At 32.0% G+C, this 21,909-nt stretch overlaps 2 protein-coding genes across 2 annotated transcripts in view; one reads left to right on the top strand and one right to left on the bottom strand.

Moving 5' to 3' along the window:
- The window catches only part of LOC114324748 (proton-coupled folate transporter), a 71,095-nt gene extending 54,910 nt beyond the window's left edge, over window positions 1–16,185 (bottom strand). Inside the window, exons 1-2 of the mRNA XM_028272578.2 lie at window positions 16,035–16,185; window positions 14,811–15,068 (exon numbers count right to left, since the gene is read on the bottom strand). Coding sequence (XP_028128379.2) covers window positions 14,811–15,068; window positions 16,035–16,104 — 328 coding nt within the window. The 5' untranslated portion in view covers window positions 16,105–16,185. The remainder of the gene's footprint in view (window positions 1–14,810; window positions 15,069–16,034) is intronic.
- LOC126888028 (uncharacterized) lies at window positions 5,542–6,269 on the top strand. The gene is made up of 2 exons (XM_050656034.1): window positions 5,542–5,800; window positions 5,877–6,269. The coding sequence occupies exons 1-2, from the start codon at window positions 5,593–5,595 to the stop codon at window positions 6,089–6,091; spliced, it is 423 nt and encodes a 140-aa protein (XP_050511991.1). The 5' UTR covers window positions 5,542–5,592; the 3' UTR covers window positions 6,092–6,269.
- Window positions 16,186–21,909: the final 5,724 nt, after the last annotated feature.

Consider the following 21,909-nt stretch of genomic DNA (forward strand, 5'->3'; position numbering starts at 1 on the left):
TCTCCCTCTCATCAGTCAGTCGAGCTGGTACTACAAATTAAATCACGGAAGTTTCTCTGAACGTCTCCAAAAATTTCGCCACTCTAGTGGCAGCTTACGGAGGCGCCATCTCTTTTGATGGCAGGTAACGAAGACGATTTAATAATACCGTCTCCTATCCTCTGAGCTATCGGAATGTGCAAAAAGAATAAAGCTTCTAGCAAAGCTTGCTATTGCTTTTATGAATTAAAACGCCATAATACATGGCATTGGAGCACAAATTCGTCAAAACTTCCGCGATTTAACTGGTACCAATAGACTGATATATCGATATTTCAAGGTCTCCCTCTCATCAGTCAGTCGAGCTGGTACTACAAATTAAATCACGGAAGTTTCTCTGAACGTCTCCAAAAATTTCGCCACTCTAGTGGCAGCTTACAGAGGCGCCATCTCTTTTGATGGCAGGTAACGAAGACGATTTAATAATACCGTCTCCTATCCTCTGAGCTATCGGAACGTGCAAAAAGAATAAAGCTTTTGACGAATTTGAGCTCCAATGCCATGTATTATGGCGTTTTAATTCATAAAAGCAATAGCAAGCTTTGCTAGAAGCTTTATTCTTTTTGCACATTCCGATAGCTCAGAGGATAGGAGACGGTATTATTAAATCGTCTTCGTTACCTGCCATCAAAAGAGATGGCGCCTCTGTAAGCTGCCACTAGAGTGGCGAAATTTTTGGAGACGTTCAGAGAAACTTCCGTGATTTAATTTGTAGTACCAGCTCGACTGACTGATGAGAGGGAGACCTTGAAATATCGATATATCAGTCTATTGGTACCAGTTAAATCGCGGAAGTTTTGACGAATTTGTGCTCCAATGCCATGTATTATGGCGTTTTAATTCATAAAAGCAATAGCAAGCTTTGCTAGAAGCTTTATTCTTTTTACATATATATATATATATATATATATATATATATATATATATATATATATATATATATATATACTGATAAATGACACGTAACGGAGCCCGAAGACAAACGGGCAGTTTCAGAGCCCTGCACTTCCTATTGGTTACGGCGTGTATACTTTGTACCTATCGCCTTAAAATCACTTAAAACCTATAGAGGGGAAAGCAGAGGGGTAAAGTTTTTTCCGTAGAATTGTCGTTAGAAACGAATTTCACCTTTTGAAGCCCAAAAGATATTACTTGAACCTTTAGAAGCCCACTGTTTAAAAATCTATATACTATTGCAACGTTTTAAAGCCTAGCGGTGTTGCCAGGTTACTGATACTATTAATAGTACATCTATTTTTAGACTCAAGGTTATATTTGAATATTGTCCATTATTATTATCAGTGTTATAGGAGAAGAACCGGGCTTCTCACAGTTGCATTCGTGTTGTTTGCTTTTATATGGTAGTATTACTACTTTGATATTGGGAATAAAGTAAGTATTATTTTACTATTTATTTTAAACGATTTTTTCAGTTTAATATGGACTGAATCGTATTATAACGAAGATAGATTATAGAGGCTCTCTATCAGATTATCAAACATTGCTTAGGAACTATTGCTCATCTACGGAAGATGATGAGAGAAGGTTAATAAAACTCTTATACAGTGTATTTACATAAGTTTTAGCATACAGGGGAAAATATTTTATTATAATAATTAAGAGAAAAAATCATTTTCCATCAAGATTTTATCAATATTATACTAGTTTTGCCTGTGAATGTGATTATTGCTGAAAGTAAAGTACATTTATTTTCGACAATATTAAAAATCATTATAAAGAAAAGGGGTTTAGAATTGAATATATTGTTTATTTACATAAAAAAAGTTAAAATAATTTTTATTTTTTTGTCATTTACTTTGCGATAAACTTTTAAAATATAAGTTTGTACCTACCTACATTAATGTATAATAAATATGGGAATATTGTTTATGTTTGAAAAGGTAGAACTACAAGCAGCATTAACTACATAAGGAAGATAAAATTCACCTAATCATCATGGCCTATGAATGAATACTTTGGATGTTTTTCTCATTATATATTTGTTATAATCTGACCTTGACTCCAATTGATTGACTTGCTCTTTTCCAGAATAAATTAACCTCCATCAGTCATGAAAAAACGAACGGAAAAAATACTAAATCTGACGCGGCGTGACGAGAGTAATCTACTTTTTTTACCAGATTACGAGACAACAAAGGGTTTACAAACATATTATAAAAATAAAGCATTAACCCATCTAAGTTTGACAGCTGCTGCAAAAGGTGAGCTAAAAGATGTCTATGATTTTGAAGATCATGAAGAAAAAGATGTACAGCTAGTTAAGAGACACAATATTGAGAAATCCAATGAAGAAATAAATAAAGAAATAGTTGTATTGGAAGATCAACAAATAAGACCGCAACCAGACCACACCAGTGAGAAAATTTTAGAAGCGTACTCTCCTCTTAGACATGTACCTCGAAGACAAAGACCCAATAAAGAAATGGAGAAAAAAATAGTTATATTGGAAGATCTACAAATACTACCACCATCAGACATCACCAGTAAGGACATTTTAGGAGCGTACTCTCCTCTAAGAAATGTAACTCGAAGACAAAGAGAACCGTCAGAAGAATCTAAAGAAAACTATGATATTGATGAAATGGAAGAACCTTCTCGATCTTCTGGGAGTGAGTATCTACCTTCAAGCGATGATGAGGAAAATGAAGAATTTCCGCTTATACGTTATGAAAGAATTAGTAAAGCTGAAGGTAAAAGTACCAAAAAAACAAAAAAATATATAAGCAACAATTATTCTTACAAGTCTAATGAAATATCCACAACTACTACCTTGCTTGATCAAAATTTAAAACCAAAAGAAGAAAGCTTTGAATTAGAAACTACAAGTAAGCACGTAGACCCTTTTATAGTTAACTTCGGTAAATTTGTAGGACCCTCTCATGTTAAAGTTGAGTCACACTTCAGTCGTTCACAAGACAAAAAAACAACATGTCCGTATTGCTTGGACGATGTAACCCATTTTGCACGACACTTGATTAGAAGACATTGTGATCAAGGTGCTGTTAAGGAATTTTCGTCATTTCCTCCAAATTACCACAAAAGAAAATTATTGTTAGATGCTATTCGCCGTCAGGGAAATTTTGTTAATTCCTTATCAACTAATAATATAAGACCTGTACGAAGACCCAAGGAAGCTGAAGATGTAGATACATCATTATTTGTTTCTTGCCCCGATTGCATGGGATTCTTTAGAAGAACGTATTTAAGAAGACATAGAAAGCAATGTCCTGCCAGATCTAAATGTAAAACTGTCAAACGTGAAAATCATTTATCTTTATCACAAGTATTCACTGTATGTTCAGGTGTACACGGTGATTTTCTTGCTTCTTTGCGTTTAAAAGAAGAAGTTTTTCCAATTATGCGAAGTGACGAGATTTCAAGAACTGCTATGAAAGATATGCTCATTTGCTCATATGCTGAAAGCTTGCTAAGAAAGCACAAGCGTGCTCAAATAAGAAATGTTATCTCAAATAAAATGAGAGAATTGGGACGACTTTTTATAAGTTTGAGAAATACAACTGGAATTCAACTACTATTTGATGCTTTGAAACCACAGTTTTTTGATAATATTGTCGGAGCTGTAAAAGTTATTAGCGGATATTGTGAAGAAACCAAAACCTTTCAAGCGAGCAGTTTGGCACTACACATGGGGACCACGCTTAAACAAGTTTGTGACATAGCTACAAAGAATATTATACAGAAAAGTCCTATTATAATCTGTACTACTGCCGAAGAAAGTCTTAAAGACATTAAGCGTTTAAAAAATCTTATTGAAAACCATTGGACATCTGAGATTTCAAGCCTTGCACTGAAAAATTTAAAGGAAAATAATTATGTTTCTCCAAAATTGTTGCCATTGACCCAAGATGTTATAAAATTCCAAACTTTTGTAATGAACGAAGCCCATGAAGCTTCAGATGCATTGAAGAAGAATATCCACATTAAGTTGAACTATCGAAAGCTGATCGAGTCTGTCTTAGCATTGACATTATTAATAAATAGAAAGCGCATTGGGGAAATTCAGTACCTAAAAACCGAGACTTATAATTCAACAGTCAGTGAAAACCAGCAAACCGAGTTTCTAGATTGTCTTTCAAAAACTGAACAAACTTTGTGCAAGAATTACAAAAGAGTAGTGACCGGTGGAAAAGGAAGCAGACCTGTTGCAATTTTATTTCCACCGGACCTTCAGAAATTCATTGAACTTCTTCTAAGTTTCCGAAGTATTTGTGTGACTCCGACAAATCCGTATTTATTTGGTAATCCTAACACAGAGCTGTGGTTGAGTGGCTATCATATTGTGAAAAAGCTGGCGACAAAAGCTGATGTTTCGGATACAACTCTGTTTACATCAACCCGTTTAAGAAAACAAATTGCCACATTATTGCAAGCAATCAATATTAAGGATGACGAAATGGAACAGTTTGCTACTTTCATGGGACACACCAAAAAAACACATGAATCGTATTATAGGTAATTATAAATTCAATTTTTTTATCATTTTTATCAACGACCATTTAAAAACTACATTCACTTGTGTTTTATCAAGTATAATGATGAACTTTATTTAGTCGTGAATAATGAATCATAATTCACAGGTCATAAATAAATGACAATTTGAGTTTATTTATATAAAAATACAACAACTTACATCTGAAGAAAAAATAAAAAACTTCTTACACCGTAGGGGATCGAACCTATATGTTTAGAATAGTATTTGGGGTTTAAAATCTTAATTTCATTGCTTTTGTTCCAATTAAACAAGTTACACCAAAATCAAGTAGTATCTACTACATTTTTGATTTAAAAAAATTCATGTGTAGTACAAAAACGTTTTCATTTTGCTTTATTTATTTAAAAACCGTGCTTATTACCTATTTTTTGTGGCACTGTCCATATTTCGCATACATTTTTAATGGGAAAGTTCTGTTTTCCAATCCTCTTTTAAAAAACAGAAACTAAAGGTCAGTCTACTTGGCTACATACTCAAATGTACGTACTTCTGATACTTTAACTAGTTCTGTCTCGTAGGCTTCCTCAAGACTTGTATCAGACAGCAAAAGTTGCCAAATTACTTATCGCTGTTAATAGTGGACAAGTAGCAAAGTATAAAGGAAAATCCCTTGACGAAATAACTTTGTCAGACAATGAATCATTGCTGGATGAGACTGAAGCAGAAAAACCTTTATTTCGTGGTAAGAAATTCATAATTATTTATTTTCTTTTAAGGTACCAGAATGAAGGAAACTTTTTTATGACAATAAAGTTTTTTGTAAAATCAACAACATAAATTCCAATACCGTAAAAGTGAATATTTTGTTTGAAAATTAATAGGTTAATGAAATCGTTTGTTATTTGCTGTCATTAGAACACGAAGTACTGCGCCAAATTCATTACTGTAATATTGATTCGGAACACAAACAATAGTGCAATGAAAATCTTTAAATTTCAGTTTATTTTCAAAATTCGCCCCGTTAAAAAAATATAGATGCTTAAATTTTCAGTTAATACGTTAACTAGTATCTACGAAATATGGAGGAATTTAAAACATGCTTTACTCACCACGTAACTTTAGCAAATCAGGTTGATATTTCATTAGGATTACTAGAAAAAATTAATATATGCAGGCATGAAGATTTAATATATATATTGTTTTTAGATCAAAATATTAATGAAAATGAAATAGAAGAGACGTGGGAACAGCAATTCGGAGAACAAGCAATGAAAAATGCGGTATTAGGTAATTATCTATTTTTCCTTATCCAGAACTAAGAATTCAAAGAACGTGGAATGAAAGATAAACTGTTATGTTTTAGATGAAAGGGAAAATAGTATAAAAAAAGGAAAGCGAGGAAAGTGGAATTCAGAGCAAAAAAATGTATTGAAAACAGCTTTCAAAGATCACATAAAAAACAAAAAAGCTCCGAGAAAAGAAGAAACCGAGTTGATAATGAAAAAACATAAAGATTTATTCAAGGATAAGACGTGGGCCACAGTGAAAGCTTTTGTTTATAACTGTTATAAAGGTTAAACAATTGCTAATTTACTTTAAATATTTTAGACTTGCACTGCGCTAGTATAAACGTTTAATTTTATTTCAATGTTTAATAATTATTTTAGTCATTCTCAGCATTAATTATAAATAAGATAAAATGTAAAATAGCTATTAACCAAATATTTAATGAAGTACTCGTATTTACTTTTGTACTTTTTTTTTCTTGCAGCTGTTTGTATTTTCAGTTTAAATTTTTTTCCATAATTCGAAATATAATATTTTATTTATTATTTTGTATTATTTTCTGGTTTTTCAGACATTTTTTTTAAATCTGTAATACCTGTTGCAGGAAATTTACTCAATGAAATCGAGTAAAGAAATATTTAACAATACATATAGGTATAGGGTGTTTTATTATAAAACAATGTATTTGTTTTATTTTATACTAAATACTGTATCAAATTTTGTTTTCAAGATGAAAAGAAGGAGAACTTTATATTTCACCAATACTGTCGATTTTTCCAAGGTGGGCATTACCCACTCGTGTCCCTGAGAAGCTACACCGATGTTTGTGTTCTTTATTGAATTAGGCACTCTGTATAGTATTTTTAAGATTGATTATCTTTATATATGTGTGTCGTTCTTACTTCTAACAATTGTGATTTACGCCCAATGGTATATATGTGAAAATAAATTTCACGCACGTTTTCAAGCCCAGCGGCGTTGTCAAATGTCGGGCTTCATAGCGATTTATTTAAATATAATAGTTCAAATGTATAAAACTTATACACGAAAGCGCCCCCTACCGCATGATTTTGGAAACTTTTTGTATAAGTGTATGTATAAGCTGTACGTTGTGAAGCCTTCGCAAAAATTTGTCCAGTTGGGTAAGAAAGTAAGGGGAATCCAATGGTTGTTAGATACTCGGGCGACGTTTCGAAACCCGCAGTCGGGCTCCAAAAGGTAGTTGCGGGCTTGTAAACGTTCAAAATATATCTTGTACGGGCCTGTATAAGAGCGTTTATATGTGTATATATATATATATATATATATATATATATATATATATATATATATATATATATATATATATATATATATATATATATATATATATATATATATATATATATATATATAGCATTAACGTTCAAAGTTTCAGTGGCATCAATCACATCCAGCGCTTCTTGAAGAGAAAACCATTTTCTGCTCCCACATGTTCATAGCGTTACATATATGTAACACCAAAAATAAAAGGAATAATTTACAAAACCATGATAAAATTTCGAAAAATTTATATTATCAATAAGAAAAGACATTAATTTTGGCTCAATTGAAAATACTTTAAACAAAATATAATAACAAAATAATAGTAAAAATATAAAATAAAAATGTATACAATTTTTATTATTCAGCTGCAATGCGAAGGCAAAACAATCTTACTGTTCAATTAGAATACGGAGTGCAATCCAGCTGTCTGAATCGCGATTTTTGATTCTTATTGGAATCTCATCGGAGAGAGCGCAGGCTTGTTCTCCATATCCTAACTGACAAGCACCGAGAGCTTTTCCCACACATTGCAACTGAAACAAATAGGGTAGGTGACTAGCGTCATCTGTCAATTGAAAGATAAAATTTTTCCATCCTAAAAGCAACATTAATAATATTGAAAATATTAAAAATATTACTAAAAGATTTTTAAATTGAAAAACTTATTGGTACATTTTCCTGGTGACACCTCCAAGGCTTCTACAATTTGCAAGCCAAATGGATGCTGCAGTGAAGACAAAGGGAATGAATTCTACACTATACAATTCACATCCCCGTCTGCAGCTTGGTAAAGTTCCAACGGAAAATGCACCTAGTTACTCTACGGAGTAATACGAATATAAAATAAAAATGTATACCATTTTTATTATTCAGCTGCAATGCGAAGGCAAAACAACTTACTTTTCAATTAGAATACGGAGTGCAATCCAGCTCTCTGAATTCGCGATTCCTTCCCTTTTTCTTCACTGCAGCATCCATTTGGCTTGCAAATTGCTAAATCTGCAGACGGAGATGTGAATTGTATAGTGTAGAATTCCTTCCCTTTGTCTTCACTGCAGCATCCATTTGGCTTGCAAATTGTAGAAGCCTTGGATTTGTTGTAAGAAACTCGCCTTAGCTTGCTATGCTATAAGATTTATTTCGGAGGAAATCAATGTAGGATCTCATCGATCAGGATATTCGAGTCTCATCTTCGAGATGGTCTTCCTTTTTGGGGTTCTAGTAAAGCTGTCCAATCTGATGTTATTTTTAAATTACAAAAAAGAGCAATAAGATATCTGTTTGGCCTCAGAAAAACAACACGTTGCAAAAGTTACATCAAAGACCACGGAATTTTCAGCTATCCATCTTTGGACAGGGTGTTTCATTAACAATGGAAAATCCATATCGTAACTGGAGAAACCTTAGCACAAAATACGAAGTTTTTATCCAAAACCTATTTAAATTTAGCCCATTGTTCAAGCACCTTTTAATATTTTTTGTTCAAACTTGACACACAGTTTACATATGTTAGGGTACTTTAACTAGTCTTAAAAAATAGTTTTTCGCTGTACCAGAGGCGTGCGGTAGAGATATATACTTCATTTTCGCCCCTTTTTCCCTCTCACAATCTACGCTACTGTCGTAATAATCATTTCAGCATGTTTTTTTATTCCTTGTCACTGTTTACATAAATATCACCCTTTTGTCTCATTGCGATAAAGTAAGTAGTTTTCAAGTTCTTCTTCTTCTTCGTCTAACCATTCATGTCCACATCTGAACATAAGCCTCTTTAAGTCTTTCTTTACATTATTTTTTGTTGCACGCTACTTGTAGCCAATTTTCTCCGGCAGTCCGTTTCAGATCATCTGTCCATTTCATAGGAGGTCTGCCTCAGGGTCTTTTGTGTTGGTATGGTCTCCAGGTTGGAATTTTTCTGTGCCATTTGTTTAGATCGCTCCTAGCTACATGTCCAGCGTATTCCCATTTCAATTTTAATGATTTTTGTACCACATCGGTGACTTTGGTTTTCTGTCTTATCCATGTGTTTGTTTTCCTGTCCTTAAGTGATATACCAAGCATTGCTCTTTCCATCGCGTGTTGAGTGACTCTGAGTATGTTAATATTCTTTTTGAAGTTATACTTCTTTACGGGCGTAATGACGGTGAAATTTTATATGGGAAAACCTAGCGACCGGGCGCATGCGCATTATAACTTTGTTCTGATTGGATGTTCAAATGACATGACAAAAATTATCCAATATGGCAGCTGTGGCACAGCTGTGGAACTGTGCATGGTTTGGTTATAATGTATGCTTGTTGCGTTTTAAAATTTGTAGGAAGAGAAACAACAAACAAAAAGTTAGATAATGGTTATACTGCCTTTTTAAATAGTTTTCATATTATATTTTTTGACTTATTTACATAGAAGAGATGATTGTTGCATGCCAATGTGAAAGCTCATCAAACTGTGCCTAGTATGAGTGCCGCAGATCTCGCTTATTCAAAGCTAAAGAATCTTTCACTGGTAAGTGTTTTATAAATAGTTGATCAAATTTTGTTATGATATTTGAACATAGCCATTTTGCACGACGCAAGTGATTGCGAAATTTATTAGTCGTTATACGGGCTCCGATACCTACCTTGAACCTACCAAAATACATAAGTAGTATGTAATACTTTTATTTACATAATTTGATTACCATCAAAATTTCTATCAATATTCACCTAATATATTGTCTTCTTACTCTATGTTTTGTTGTATTTTTTCAATTCTAAATCATTTCAATTCAAAATCAAAATAATTTGATTTACATAAGTTAAAAATGTCAAAAGGTTAATCTGTTTAGTTAGACGATCTTCGCACATAATGACAAGCTGTCTCTGTGGCGAAGTTTTAATGCGGGTGAATCCCAATACAACGCAAATACCAGCCGCGTGGTAAGTTGGTTCGAATCCCAATAGAAACTTTTATTTTTTTATTTTTTTTATACATTTTATGATTGTAAGTATATTTATTATATAATTTTATTTTCAGAAAATACGTATTTAGTTAAAAATTTTTCCGACAATTAATGTTCAGAAATCATTTGTGGCATTTTTAATGTGTTTTTTGGCATTGTTTTAATAAAAATGTTTGAGAAGTAGTAAGTATAAATTAATTTAATATTTAAATAAAATATAAATAAAAAGTATATTAATTTCGTTTATAATCATATAATCATATAATAGAAGTATAACTTCTTACGTGCGTACAAAGTACACACACATTCTTTTTTTTGTGATTTTCCATGTTTGTGCCCCATCTGGTAATATCGGAATAATGCATGCATCAAAAACTTTAGATCTAAGATGTAGTTGAATTTGCTGATTTCTAAGTATATTCAGTAGTAGTTCAGTTTGCTGAATGCTACCCATGCTAACTTTCTTCTTCTTTTTATTTCTTCCGTTTGAATTTCCCTATTTAGTATTATTTTTGTCCTAAGTGTATAATATATTCTTCAACTTATTCTATAACTTTGTCATTTATTATTGTCACGGTTTCTTCGGAGTGCATGACTTGTGTTTTGTTTAAATTCATTTTCAGTCCTATTTTAAAAGATTTGGTGTGTAGTTCTGAAATCATGGTTTGCCGTTCTTGTAGATCATTGATGTTCATTTCCTTATATTTTCAATTTAGGTTTTTAAAAAACGTCCTCTAAAACTAAGGTGAACAGTTTGGGTGATAGAGTGTTTGACTCCCCTGTTTAATGGTACAGGGTTCGTGTATTCATTTTCATTTAGGTAATATGTACCTGTAGCTTGGTTCATAGTTTCTTTTGGACCAAGCTACAGCTACATACTACCTAAATGAAAATGAATACACGAACTGTGTACCATTAAAGTTGCTTGCATTTAAAGGTAATGGATTCGATAAGACTATGTACCTACTTTAAAGTACATTCAATAAGATTATGACATGTGTTTAAAACACATAAATCTTATTGAATCCATTACATTAAAACGCAAATAACTTGAAAACTACTTACTCTATAGCATTGAGGCAAAGGATGATATTTACGTAAAAAGTAACGAGGAATCAAAAAAACATGCTGAAATGATTATTACGATAATGGCGTAGATTGTTAGGGGAGTAAGGGCGAAAAGGAAGTATATATCCCTACAGCATGCCTCTGGTAACAGCGGAAAACTATATTTTAAGACTAGTTAAAGTAACCAAGCATGTGTAAACTGTGTGTCAAGTTTGAATAAAAAATATTAAAAGGTGCTTTAAAAATGGGTTAAAATCATTTTAGAACATTTGTAATAAAACGCTGTATTTCGGTAAGGAAGAATATTTTATTTAAGTGTTTTGGATTAAATCTTCGTATTTTGTGCTAAAGTTTCTCCAGTTGCGATATGGACAGTTGTTAGTGAAACACCCTGTATATTTTAGAAACTGTTTGCTTAATTCGTAAACACCTACCAGTACATGTCTTTTCAGCAAGGCCTCATCAAGACTACTCTACCAGAAATTCAACCTTTGATGTCTATTTACCGATCACGTCCATTGAGTTAATAAAGAAATCTATATTATATTACGCAAAGAAACTATACAACCATCTCCCTTTACAACTTAAATCTGCAACTTATGTATTTCCGTAAGTTCTGTAAAATGACAAAAGCCCATCCCTCTAAAAAAGACCATATTATTCAGTAGACGACTTTCTTAATGACTAACTAATAAATTAAAAATAATTTAAGTAACTAAACTATATTAATCTATATTTGGGTGTCATACTATTATCATATATGCAACTGCTTAAACTTATTAGTTACTATGGTTGTATGTTTTATTTGTTATACCGGGTGTCCACTTATATTTTCCCCCATTTTAACTGCCTATAACTTCTAAAAGGCTTAAGATAGAAATATGCGGTTTTCGCCGAAATGTTTTATTTTAGTAAAAGTTTTGTCAGAATGGACTGAGTTTTTTATATCGCTTTCAAATACAAAAAGAAAAATGGCGGATTTGTGAAAAAAACGTTGTTGACTTTTTTTAACGGAACACCCAGTATATTTCTCTTTAAACTGAAAGAACGGTCATTCACCTATCCAGCGATATAAAGTTTTTCAAAATCGGTTGTTAAATCACTGAGTAATTAATTTTTAAAAAGAGCGGTGCAACGTAGATATCACATACCTAAATAACATAAATAGGCAAAATGATATTATGTTATGTGATTTCCACATTGCATCTTTCATTTTAAAAATTATTTGCTCAGTCATTTGACAACCGATTTTAAAAAATTTAATATTGATGGATAGGTAAATGACCGTTTTTTCAAGCTACAAAAAAATATACTGGGTATTTCAATAAAAAAAAGTCAACAACGTTTTTTTTTACAAAAATCCGCCATTTTTTATTTAAAAGCGACATAAAAATGGTCATTTTCCTAAAAACTTGAAAAAACGGTCATTTGCCTATCCATCGATATAATTTTTTTTAAAATCGGTGGTCAAATGACTGAGCAATTAATTTTTAAATTGAGAGATGCAATGTGGAAATCAAATATTATGTTATTTAGGTATGTGATATCCACGTTGCACCTCTCAATTTAAAAATTAATTACTCAGTGATTTGACAACCGATTTTAGAAAACTTTATATCGCTAGATAGGTGAATGACCTTTCTTTCAATTTGCAGAAAAATATACTGGGTGTTCCATTAAAAAAAAGTCAACAACGTTTTTTTCAAAAATCCGCCGTTTTTCTTTTCGTATTTGAAAGCGATATAAAAAATTCAGTCCATTCAGACAAAACTCTTACTAAAATAAAACATTTCAGCGAAAACCGCATATTTCTATCTTGAGCCGTTTAGAAGTTATAGGCAGTTAAAATGGGGGAAAATATAAGTGGACACCCGGTACCCCTAACCTAACCTAACCTAACCGAACCTAAACTAACTTTTAATTTCGTAATTATAACCTATTTTTAAGAAAAAATGTCTTAAAGGTATTATGTTTAATTTGCAATTTATACAAATTTTTCAATTATATTGTTTTTTCTTTACTTTAATAACTTGTATTTTTGTATTATATACTGCTAAGTTTTGTCCATAAAACTGTAAAACTTTCAGTGACAATAAAGCATATTTCTATTCTATTCTATTCTAAGTATCTTCAGTGAAAAATATAGACAAGAAATGAATATATAGGGTGTCCCAAAAGTAGCGGAACGGTCTAATATTTCGCGAACTAACATCGCATCAAAAAACGAAAAATACGTGTTCAATCATTTTCAAAAATCTATCCAACGACACCAAACACCAATCCCCACTACACCCCCTGGAGGTGGGGTGGGGGATAACTTAAAATCTCAAATGGAAACCCCCAGTTTTTCTTGCAAATTTTAATTCGTTACGTAAAAGTAGGCAACTTTTATTCAAGACATTTTTTCGAACTGTGGATAGATGGCGCTATAATTGGGGAAAACAATTTATAATGGTAAATAATAGGTAAATTATAGAAACGGTCTAATATCTCACGAAATACACTTCCAAATCAGAAACCAAAACACAGATTTTTAATCTTTTTCGAAAACTTATCGAATAACAACCAACATGACCCTCTAACCCACCCCCTGGAGGTGGGGTGGGGGGTAACTTTAAAATCTTAAATAGCAACCCCCACTTTTTATTGCAGATTCGGATTCGCTATAAAAAATTAAGCAACATTTATTCGAAACATTTTTTAAAATTTCTAATAGATGGCGCTAATAAATCGTAATATTCCAGTTAAAGCGCCATCTATTAACAATTCTAAAAAATGTTTGGAATAAATGTTGCTTAATCTTTCATGACGGATCCGAAATTGTAATAAAAAGTGGGGGTTGCTATTTAAGATTTTAAAGTTACCCCCCACCCCACATCCAGGGGGTGGGTTGGAGGGTCACCTTTGATGTTATTCGAAAGGTTTTCGAAAAAGATAAAAAATCTGCTTTTAGTTTCTCATTTGGAAGTGTATTTCGTGAGATATTAGACTGTTTCTATAATTTACCTAATGGTATCAGGATAAATCGTTTTTCCCAATTATAGCGTCATATATCCACAGTTCGAAAAAATATCTTGAATAAAAGTTGCTTACTTTTACGTAGCGAATTAAAATCTGCAAGAAAAACTGGGGGATTCCATTTAAGATTTTAAAGTTACCCCCCACCCCACCTCCAGGGGGTGTAGTGGGGGTTGTTGTTTGATGTCGTTGGATAGATTTTTGAAAATGATTGAACACGTATTTTTCAGTTTTTGGATCCGATGTTTAGTTCGCGAAATATTCGGCCGTTCCACTACTTTTGGGACACCTTGTATAAAAAATCATACAATGTAGGGGAGCGGATTTTTGCAGTTACTCGAGCGCGTCAGATTATTACATGGGTAGAAACTTTGTACCCTGAAAATGTACCTCTACCATATATTGGCTCTTAATGCAAGGGATTTCGTTAAGGGGGGCCGAAAAAAAAATCTATCCTTGGAAAAACACGAAATCGTCAGATTAAGTTAAGATTAGTTAAGTACATGCAAAACAGTGTATATTTAAAAAATCTGACGATTTGAGCGTAAGGAAATGGGCGAGTCCCAAAGTATCACAAGAAAAAAGCGAATATTTCACGAAATGAATGACAGATCGAAAAAATAAAAACCTAATCTACTATAACTTCTAAAATTAAAAGATAATTTAATTACAAATTACCTGTAATACCCATCACCAGGAACGGCTTTCGCCCAAGTCTATCTGATAATGTTCCAATAAAGAGGCTGAGAAAAATTGGCAAAATTGACCCTGAGATTCTCATAACAGTTTCGATATTATTAACCGTCGGTTGAACTAATGGCTCTAGCCATTCGGTAAGATTATTCCTTTCATTTCCTAGTTGTTCACATTGTGATTTATCATACTCTAGTATTACGTAACAGGTTCTGTAAATAAACAGATTGGATGAAATTTGACCTAAAAATAAAAAAGGATTTTATGGTGACAATATTGTAAAATAAACATGTAGGTGCAAAATTACATAACAACTATATAGTATTAGAGAAAGTCTAGCCATTGACTGATTTGGTGCTACTTATAAGTACATCCTACATCTAGTTGTACTCTACATCAAATAGTATATCTGGAGTCATACGATATTATACCTACTATTATTATTACAAATAGTGGGAAGAATACTACAAATCTGTATTGTCTGAAGCAAGACCTTATTGGGAAATAAATTACCGAGACTTCAGAAGAAATCCAATAGACTAAGACGGAGTACTTATAACCAATCAGTGTGGACTAGATAAGACGAGCCTTAAAGGAAATATGTTGGCCACATGTTGTACTTCAAAAATATAGAAAAAAGAGCAGCCAGAAATTTACCGACTCATTTAGTGTTTGTTGACTTAGAGAAGGTGTATGATACAGTACACTTAAAAATATTGTTTTGAATATTGACAAGGGCAGAACTAAGTAATGCATACGTCAACGTGACCTACGGATCGGTCGCCAAATGACGATGAAAAAACTGGAAGGGGTAGAAACTGACTATCTATGAAGAGCATCTCAGATATCTAAACTTGATCGCATCCCAAATGAAGACATAAGAAGAATATGAGTAAATAACATTACCGTAGATACTAAAGAAGCCAAACAATTTTGATGGTACGGACACGTAAATGAGAATCAAAGACGAACAATGGCCAAAAAAGATAAGCATTAGACTGAAGAGAAGGAATCAGGGGAATAATAAAAGATAGAGTCATAGATGAGGAGAGATGGACAGACCGAAAAAGGTAGATCAAAATGCGAGACGTGGCAGAGACAGTGAGACCCCGTAGACTTTTAGAAAATTTTCTCGTGAAGCTTTTAAAAATATCTTTCAAATTATATTAACTATCCAACACTCACAAAAGAATAAAATGGATTACTTGCCTAGCAACGTTTGACTAAGACTACATAGCACTAAGGGAATTTCAACAGGAAAACTAAATTTGAAAACCATTTTAACCTACTGAAATATTTTATCAGATCTTGAAGAATTAGGTACTGCAATCAGAATGTGGTTATTGGAAATATATATACTCTAAATGTTAATCGTTAAGAGATAATCTCGTATTTTAATGATGTAAATAGAATATCATCAAATATGATAATGCATATTATTAATTTGTACTTTATATATTCATAGAGGTGATTTTTAGAAAAAATTTGTGCGTCTGTCCGTCTTATCTTTTGCATGTATAAAGATACATACCTACTATTTTTTTTTCTTTAATACGTATTACTGTAATCTCAAAGAAATTTGCTGTTGATTATTTGCGAACAAAATCTTTTTTGCAGTAGTAAAATCGATTTCAAATCTTTACTATATGGAAAACTAACATATTAATACAGTCGTATTGTATATCTATACATATTATACTAATGGTAGGAGAGCCCAAGCGGGGAATTTTGCAGTTACTCGAGCGCGTCAGATTATCATGTGGGGAGAAACGTGGTACCCTGCAGATGTACCTCTACCATATACTGGCTCTTAACACAGGGGAGTTCGTTCAGGGGGCCCGAAAAAAAATCTATCCTTAAAAATATTCGAAATTGTCAGATTAAAATAAGGTAAGTTAAGTACATGCAAAAGAGTGTATATTTAAAAAATCTGACGATTATAGTGGGGTGTACGGAAATGGGCGAGTCAAAAAGTTTTACAAAAAAAAAGCAAATGGAAAATTAAATTAAAAATGGAAAGCGCCCACTAAAATGGAAAATTTTACTTAACTTTTTTTGGTGTTAGGACCTAATAATCACAACCCAATAGGTCTCCAAAGCGCTCGAGTGACTGCACATTTAGCATACTTTGCTCCCCTACCAATATTATGCTTATAATATGGCTATGTAGTAGGCTATTGATTATGTATTTTAGAAAGGAACTACAACGCTAACGGGGTTTTATCGTTTCATATAGTCAATGGACCTCTATATATGAAAAACCCGTGGAGTGCTACCATTATTAAAGGGGTGCGTTTTTGAGAAAGGAGTGAATTAGTCCCTAGGCACAGGGCAAATTAGGGTGAGTTCTATGGCACCTTTGGTGTAAACACGTCTACAGGAAAATTGTTCCAGATTAAATTTAATATCGAAACATCATATTTTAAAGTCAAAAATTTTATTTTTTTACAAACAATTTTCAAAAGAAAAGCAAGAAAAATACACGTAAGATATCAATTCTCTTTTTTGCCCCATAACTTTTTTCTACGGGGATATAGGTATAGCCAATTCTCACAGAAACAAACTTCTATCCTTCCTCTTTAAAATGGTGTCAGATAGAAGTTTCTATGATTTATCGTTTCTAAAATATGATTTTTCAAATTTCGCCACTCACAGCGATTTTGGCCCATTTTTCTTGTTACTTCTCAAACATTGTTCTGTAAGTTTTTTCTACGTAGCTTTAGGTATATGAAATGTCATATTTAATAGGAAGAAAAGTCAATTACCTTTAAAATGGTCTATTATAGAAATCTCTATGACTATTTTTAAGCAAGATATGGTTGTTTTCAAAGTTTTATACTTTTAAGGATTTTTGATATATTTTATGATTATTTTTAAATTTCTTATTATAACTTTTTTATTGTATCTTTAGGTATACACATTGTACAGTAAACAAGAAATTTTATTTTCTCTACTTTAAAATGGTGTATTGTAAAAGATTCTAGGACTATTTTTAAACAAGATATTATGCTTTTCAAAATGTGACATATACACATGCAATAGGTCCCACTAAGTTGGAACCATATGGAAAACTTATTTATTATATGCTCCGCATAGTCTAAAACCTAAGATGCAATAATCACATAAAATTCTATCAATAGTGTACGAGGTATTTTAAAAAATGTGAATTTCGCTCATGAGTAAAGTACCTTTGTATTTCACAATATCGAAAAGTGTTATTAAGAAAACTTATTTGGAATTAAAAATTATGTTATAATATGTAATTATGTTCTTCTAATTGAAAAAAAAAATAAAAATAATTTAAAATGTTTTCTCAAATTACGGATACCCTTGGATATCCTACGGATATCTTGTTTAGAAATAGTTCTAGAATTTTGTGCAATACACCATTTTAAAGTAAAGAAAATAAGCTTTCTTTTTTTTCACAATGTATGTACCTAAATGTACAAGAAAAAAAGTAATAATGAGAAATTTTAAAAATAATCATTAAAAATATCAAAAACCATCAAACCTTGAAAAAGCATAAAGAGCTGTATAGTCTTATACAATAGACCATTTTAAAGGTAATTGACTTCTCTTTCTACCATTGTATATACTTAGAGATGCAGAAAAAGTTACAGAAAAATGTTTGTGAAAATAATGGGGAAATGGCCCAAAAATACTGTGAGTGGCGAACTTTGAAAAATCCTATTTCGGAAACTATAAAAATCATAGAGACTTTTGTAAAACTTCATTTTAAAGAGGAAGAATGGACGCTACTTTTTCGCTGAAGCAATGGCTATACTTTTATTTCCGTGGAAAAAAGTTATGGGGCAAAAAACAAAATTGCTTTCTTTCTTGTTTTTTTCTTGCTTTTCTTTTAAATATATTTTTGTAAAAAAACATATTTTTGACTTTAAAATGTGATATTTAGATAGTAAATTTAACCCGGAACAATTTTCCTGTCGACGAGTTTCTACCAAAAGTGCATAGAACTCACCCTAATTCACCCTGTGCCTAGGAACTAATTCACCCCTTTCTCAAAGAGGTCCATTGACCATATGACATAATAAAATCCCGTTAACGTTGTAGTTCCTTTTATCTCTCTTATTTTGAACATAATCAATAGCCTATAGTGATGAGGCTGATGACAATAAAATTCTGTTAAAAATTTTTAAAAATCATTGGAATTAAATTATCCGCAAATTAATAATTCCGTTTTAGTTGACGTTCAAATTTGATAATAACTGTTTACTCTATATTGATACAAAGTGCTATTGAATGTTTAGGAATAAAATATTTGTTACAGTAATTAAAACAATTTCCAAACTTTAACCTAGGGATAATAAACAATTTTTCTATTAATATGTTTATATGGGATTGAGCCACAATTGTTGGTGTAATTAAAATTAAAAATCTTAAATAACTATTGTCGACACTCCGGAAATCGTCCTCAGAAAACTAAAAGAAAATTAGGTTTATAAATTCTGGGAAAATTCTCGTATCCTGATTTTTACGTTATGTTTACCTACTTTCCTTCAAATTTCGAATAAAATTTTGGTCTCGATCTTAGAACCCTATCTATCTGTGGTTGAAAAAACATTGTTTGAAGTGATGTTGCTGTCACCAATGGTATACAATTCTGACTGTTTTGGGAACTTGGGAATTTGAAGGAATTTAGATATACATAACGTAAAAAGATGAAAATCATTATGAGAATGAGTATGAGAATCTTCCCAAAATTTTCAAACCTAATTTGCTTTTAATCTTCTGAGGACGATTTCCGGAGTAGAAACCGAAACGTCAAACAATAGTTTTTTAAGAAATGTACTTTTCATTACACCAATAATTGTTGCTTAATCTCTTTCTCCCCTTCCTTATACCCTTTCAGGTGTCGGATGTTGCTCAATCTCATATAAACATAATACTAGATTAAACATGACACAAGAAAACCATTTCGAACCTTGCAAACATTTTATCTATACAATCATAATTGTTTATGTACATGTAAGTAGTGTAATTATGTACTAGCAAAATGAGCAGAAATGAGCAAGGGCCATCTGGCAGTGAACACCTGCATCCGGTCTAAAAATAGGGTGGGGGAATATATGATATTGTATGAGCAAAATGAGAAACATCTGGCATCCTAAAAATAGGGTGGGGGAATATATGATATTATTGTGTGCAAAATGAGGAACATCTGGCATCCGGTCTAAAAAATAGGGTGTGGGAATATATGATATTGTGTACAAAAATGAGGAGCCCAATGAGGGTATATCTAGTCTAATATTTATCCTTTTAGGGAGAGAAAAAGATTCTAAACAATATCCGCGTTAAAAATAGTCTAATTAACCACTGGTCACCCACCCAGCAGGATATCGATTACTAAACAATAATTTTAAAGGTCATTTCTGGCTGGAGTGGGCATTTTTCAAATAAACAAAAAGAAATTATTTTAATTTTTATCATAAAAAATAAATTACATAACTCCATTACCGATGGACATCATGGACAGTGGTCATTTCTGGTTGGGTTGGACATAGTCCCAAATAAACAAACATAAATTATTTTAATTTTTATCATTAAAAATAAATTACATAACTCCATTATCGATGGGCATCATGGACAGTGGTCATTTCTGGTTGTACTGGACAGTCCCAAATAAACAAAAAGAAATTATTTTAATTTGTATCATTAAATATAAATTACATAACTCCATTACCGATAAACATTGATCACGAAACAATAATTTTAAATGAACTTCTAGCTGGCTGGATTGTCGCAATGCATGTTAATTGCATAAATTAAAAAGTCATTCCCGCCAAATATGAAAACTAATTAGACGGGAATGTAAAATACCATTCGTTCCCAGTGGCTTAAAACAAAACAACAAAAAGTTTAGACAAACATATTCCCCGGCAAATTAACTGCAATAGTGTCTGACTTTCAATTCCCATCGCATCTTTAATCACATCTGGCTTGCTATTACGCACCATAAAAAATTTTCCATATATGCGGGATGTTTGCCTCTACTTATTATTAAACGTTATAGCAAGCACAGGGGCGTCCTAAGATCTATTTATCTCTCTTTAAGCTATCAATTATGTATACATATTTTTTAAGACAAAAATTATTGAAAATAACCATATAATAATGCTCTTATTAATAATATATGTTATAGCAAGCACAGGGGCGTCCTAAGATCCATTTTCCTCCTCTTTAATCAATTTATGTATTAATATTTTTTAAGACAAAAATTATCGAAAATAACCATATAATAAGTTGTCATACATTGTTTCTGTCTTTTAAAATCAGACTCATTGAAAAATTATTCAATAGATGGCTACGTTTTTATTATAATCGGTTGCATGTGATTTTTTTCAATTATTTAGGTATGCTTCAAAAAATAAGTTTTATAACTTAGTCAAACTTTGGTTAATGCAAAAATCTTTATGTAAAAATTAATAAAGCGTCCTTTTATCTTTTCAAATAATTATCAGAAATACGCAAACACTGTTTAAATTTTTTCTTAATAACAAATGAGAAAAAAAAGAGTAACACATGATATTCATGTGGGAATTCATTTCATGGTTTTTCTCACGCAAATTGGCAGAAAACAGTTGTCGTAAAGCATAAAAGACATCTGGACCTAATTAAAAATTTAACTGAACCCCTACACATACGTGGGTGGTATTTTTTGTGAAAAATATAACTATGCAGAAACATAACACAAACAGACTGTGAGAGACACATGGATGGTGTTTTTTTGCAAAAATCATATAGATGGTGATTCAGTTCCCACAGTTCCTTAAGAAGGAAGCTCTATTTCCATGGAGGGGGGGGGGGGGGGGTAAAAACTTACAAGCCAAGCACCGATATGGGCGTGGTCTAGCTATCCCATTGGTGTGCCTCGTGGGTAACAAAATGTTCTAAGAAGCGGGGGATTTTAAAATTTTTAGATTGGTCTACTTTCTTTCCCACTTCAAAAAGCTATAAAACCATAGGTAGCAAGTAGATTAGTTTTATTAAAATCAGTAAGTTCTGTCGAATATTCCAAAATGAAAGTGAAGTTTGCAGTACCTGAATGTTCGACATCAAGTGCCAA

Source organism: Diabrotica virgifera, chromosome 1, assembly GCF_917563875.1.
Source record: "Diabrotica virgifera virgifera chromosome 1, PGI_DIABVI_V3a".
Taxonomy (NCBI): domain Eukaryota; kingdom Metazoa; phylum Arthropoda; class Insecta; order Coleoptera; family Chrysomelidae; genus Diabrotica; species Diabrotica virgifera.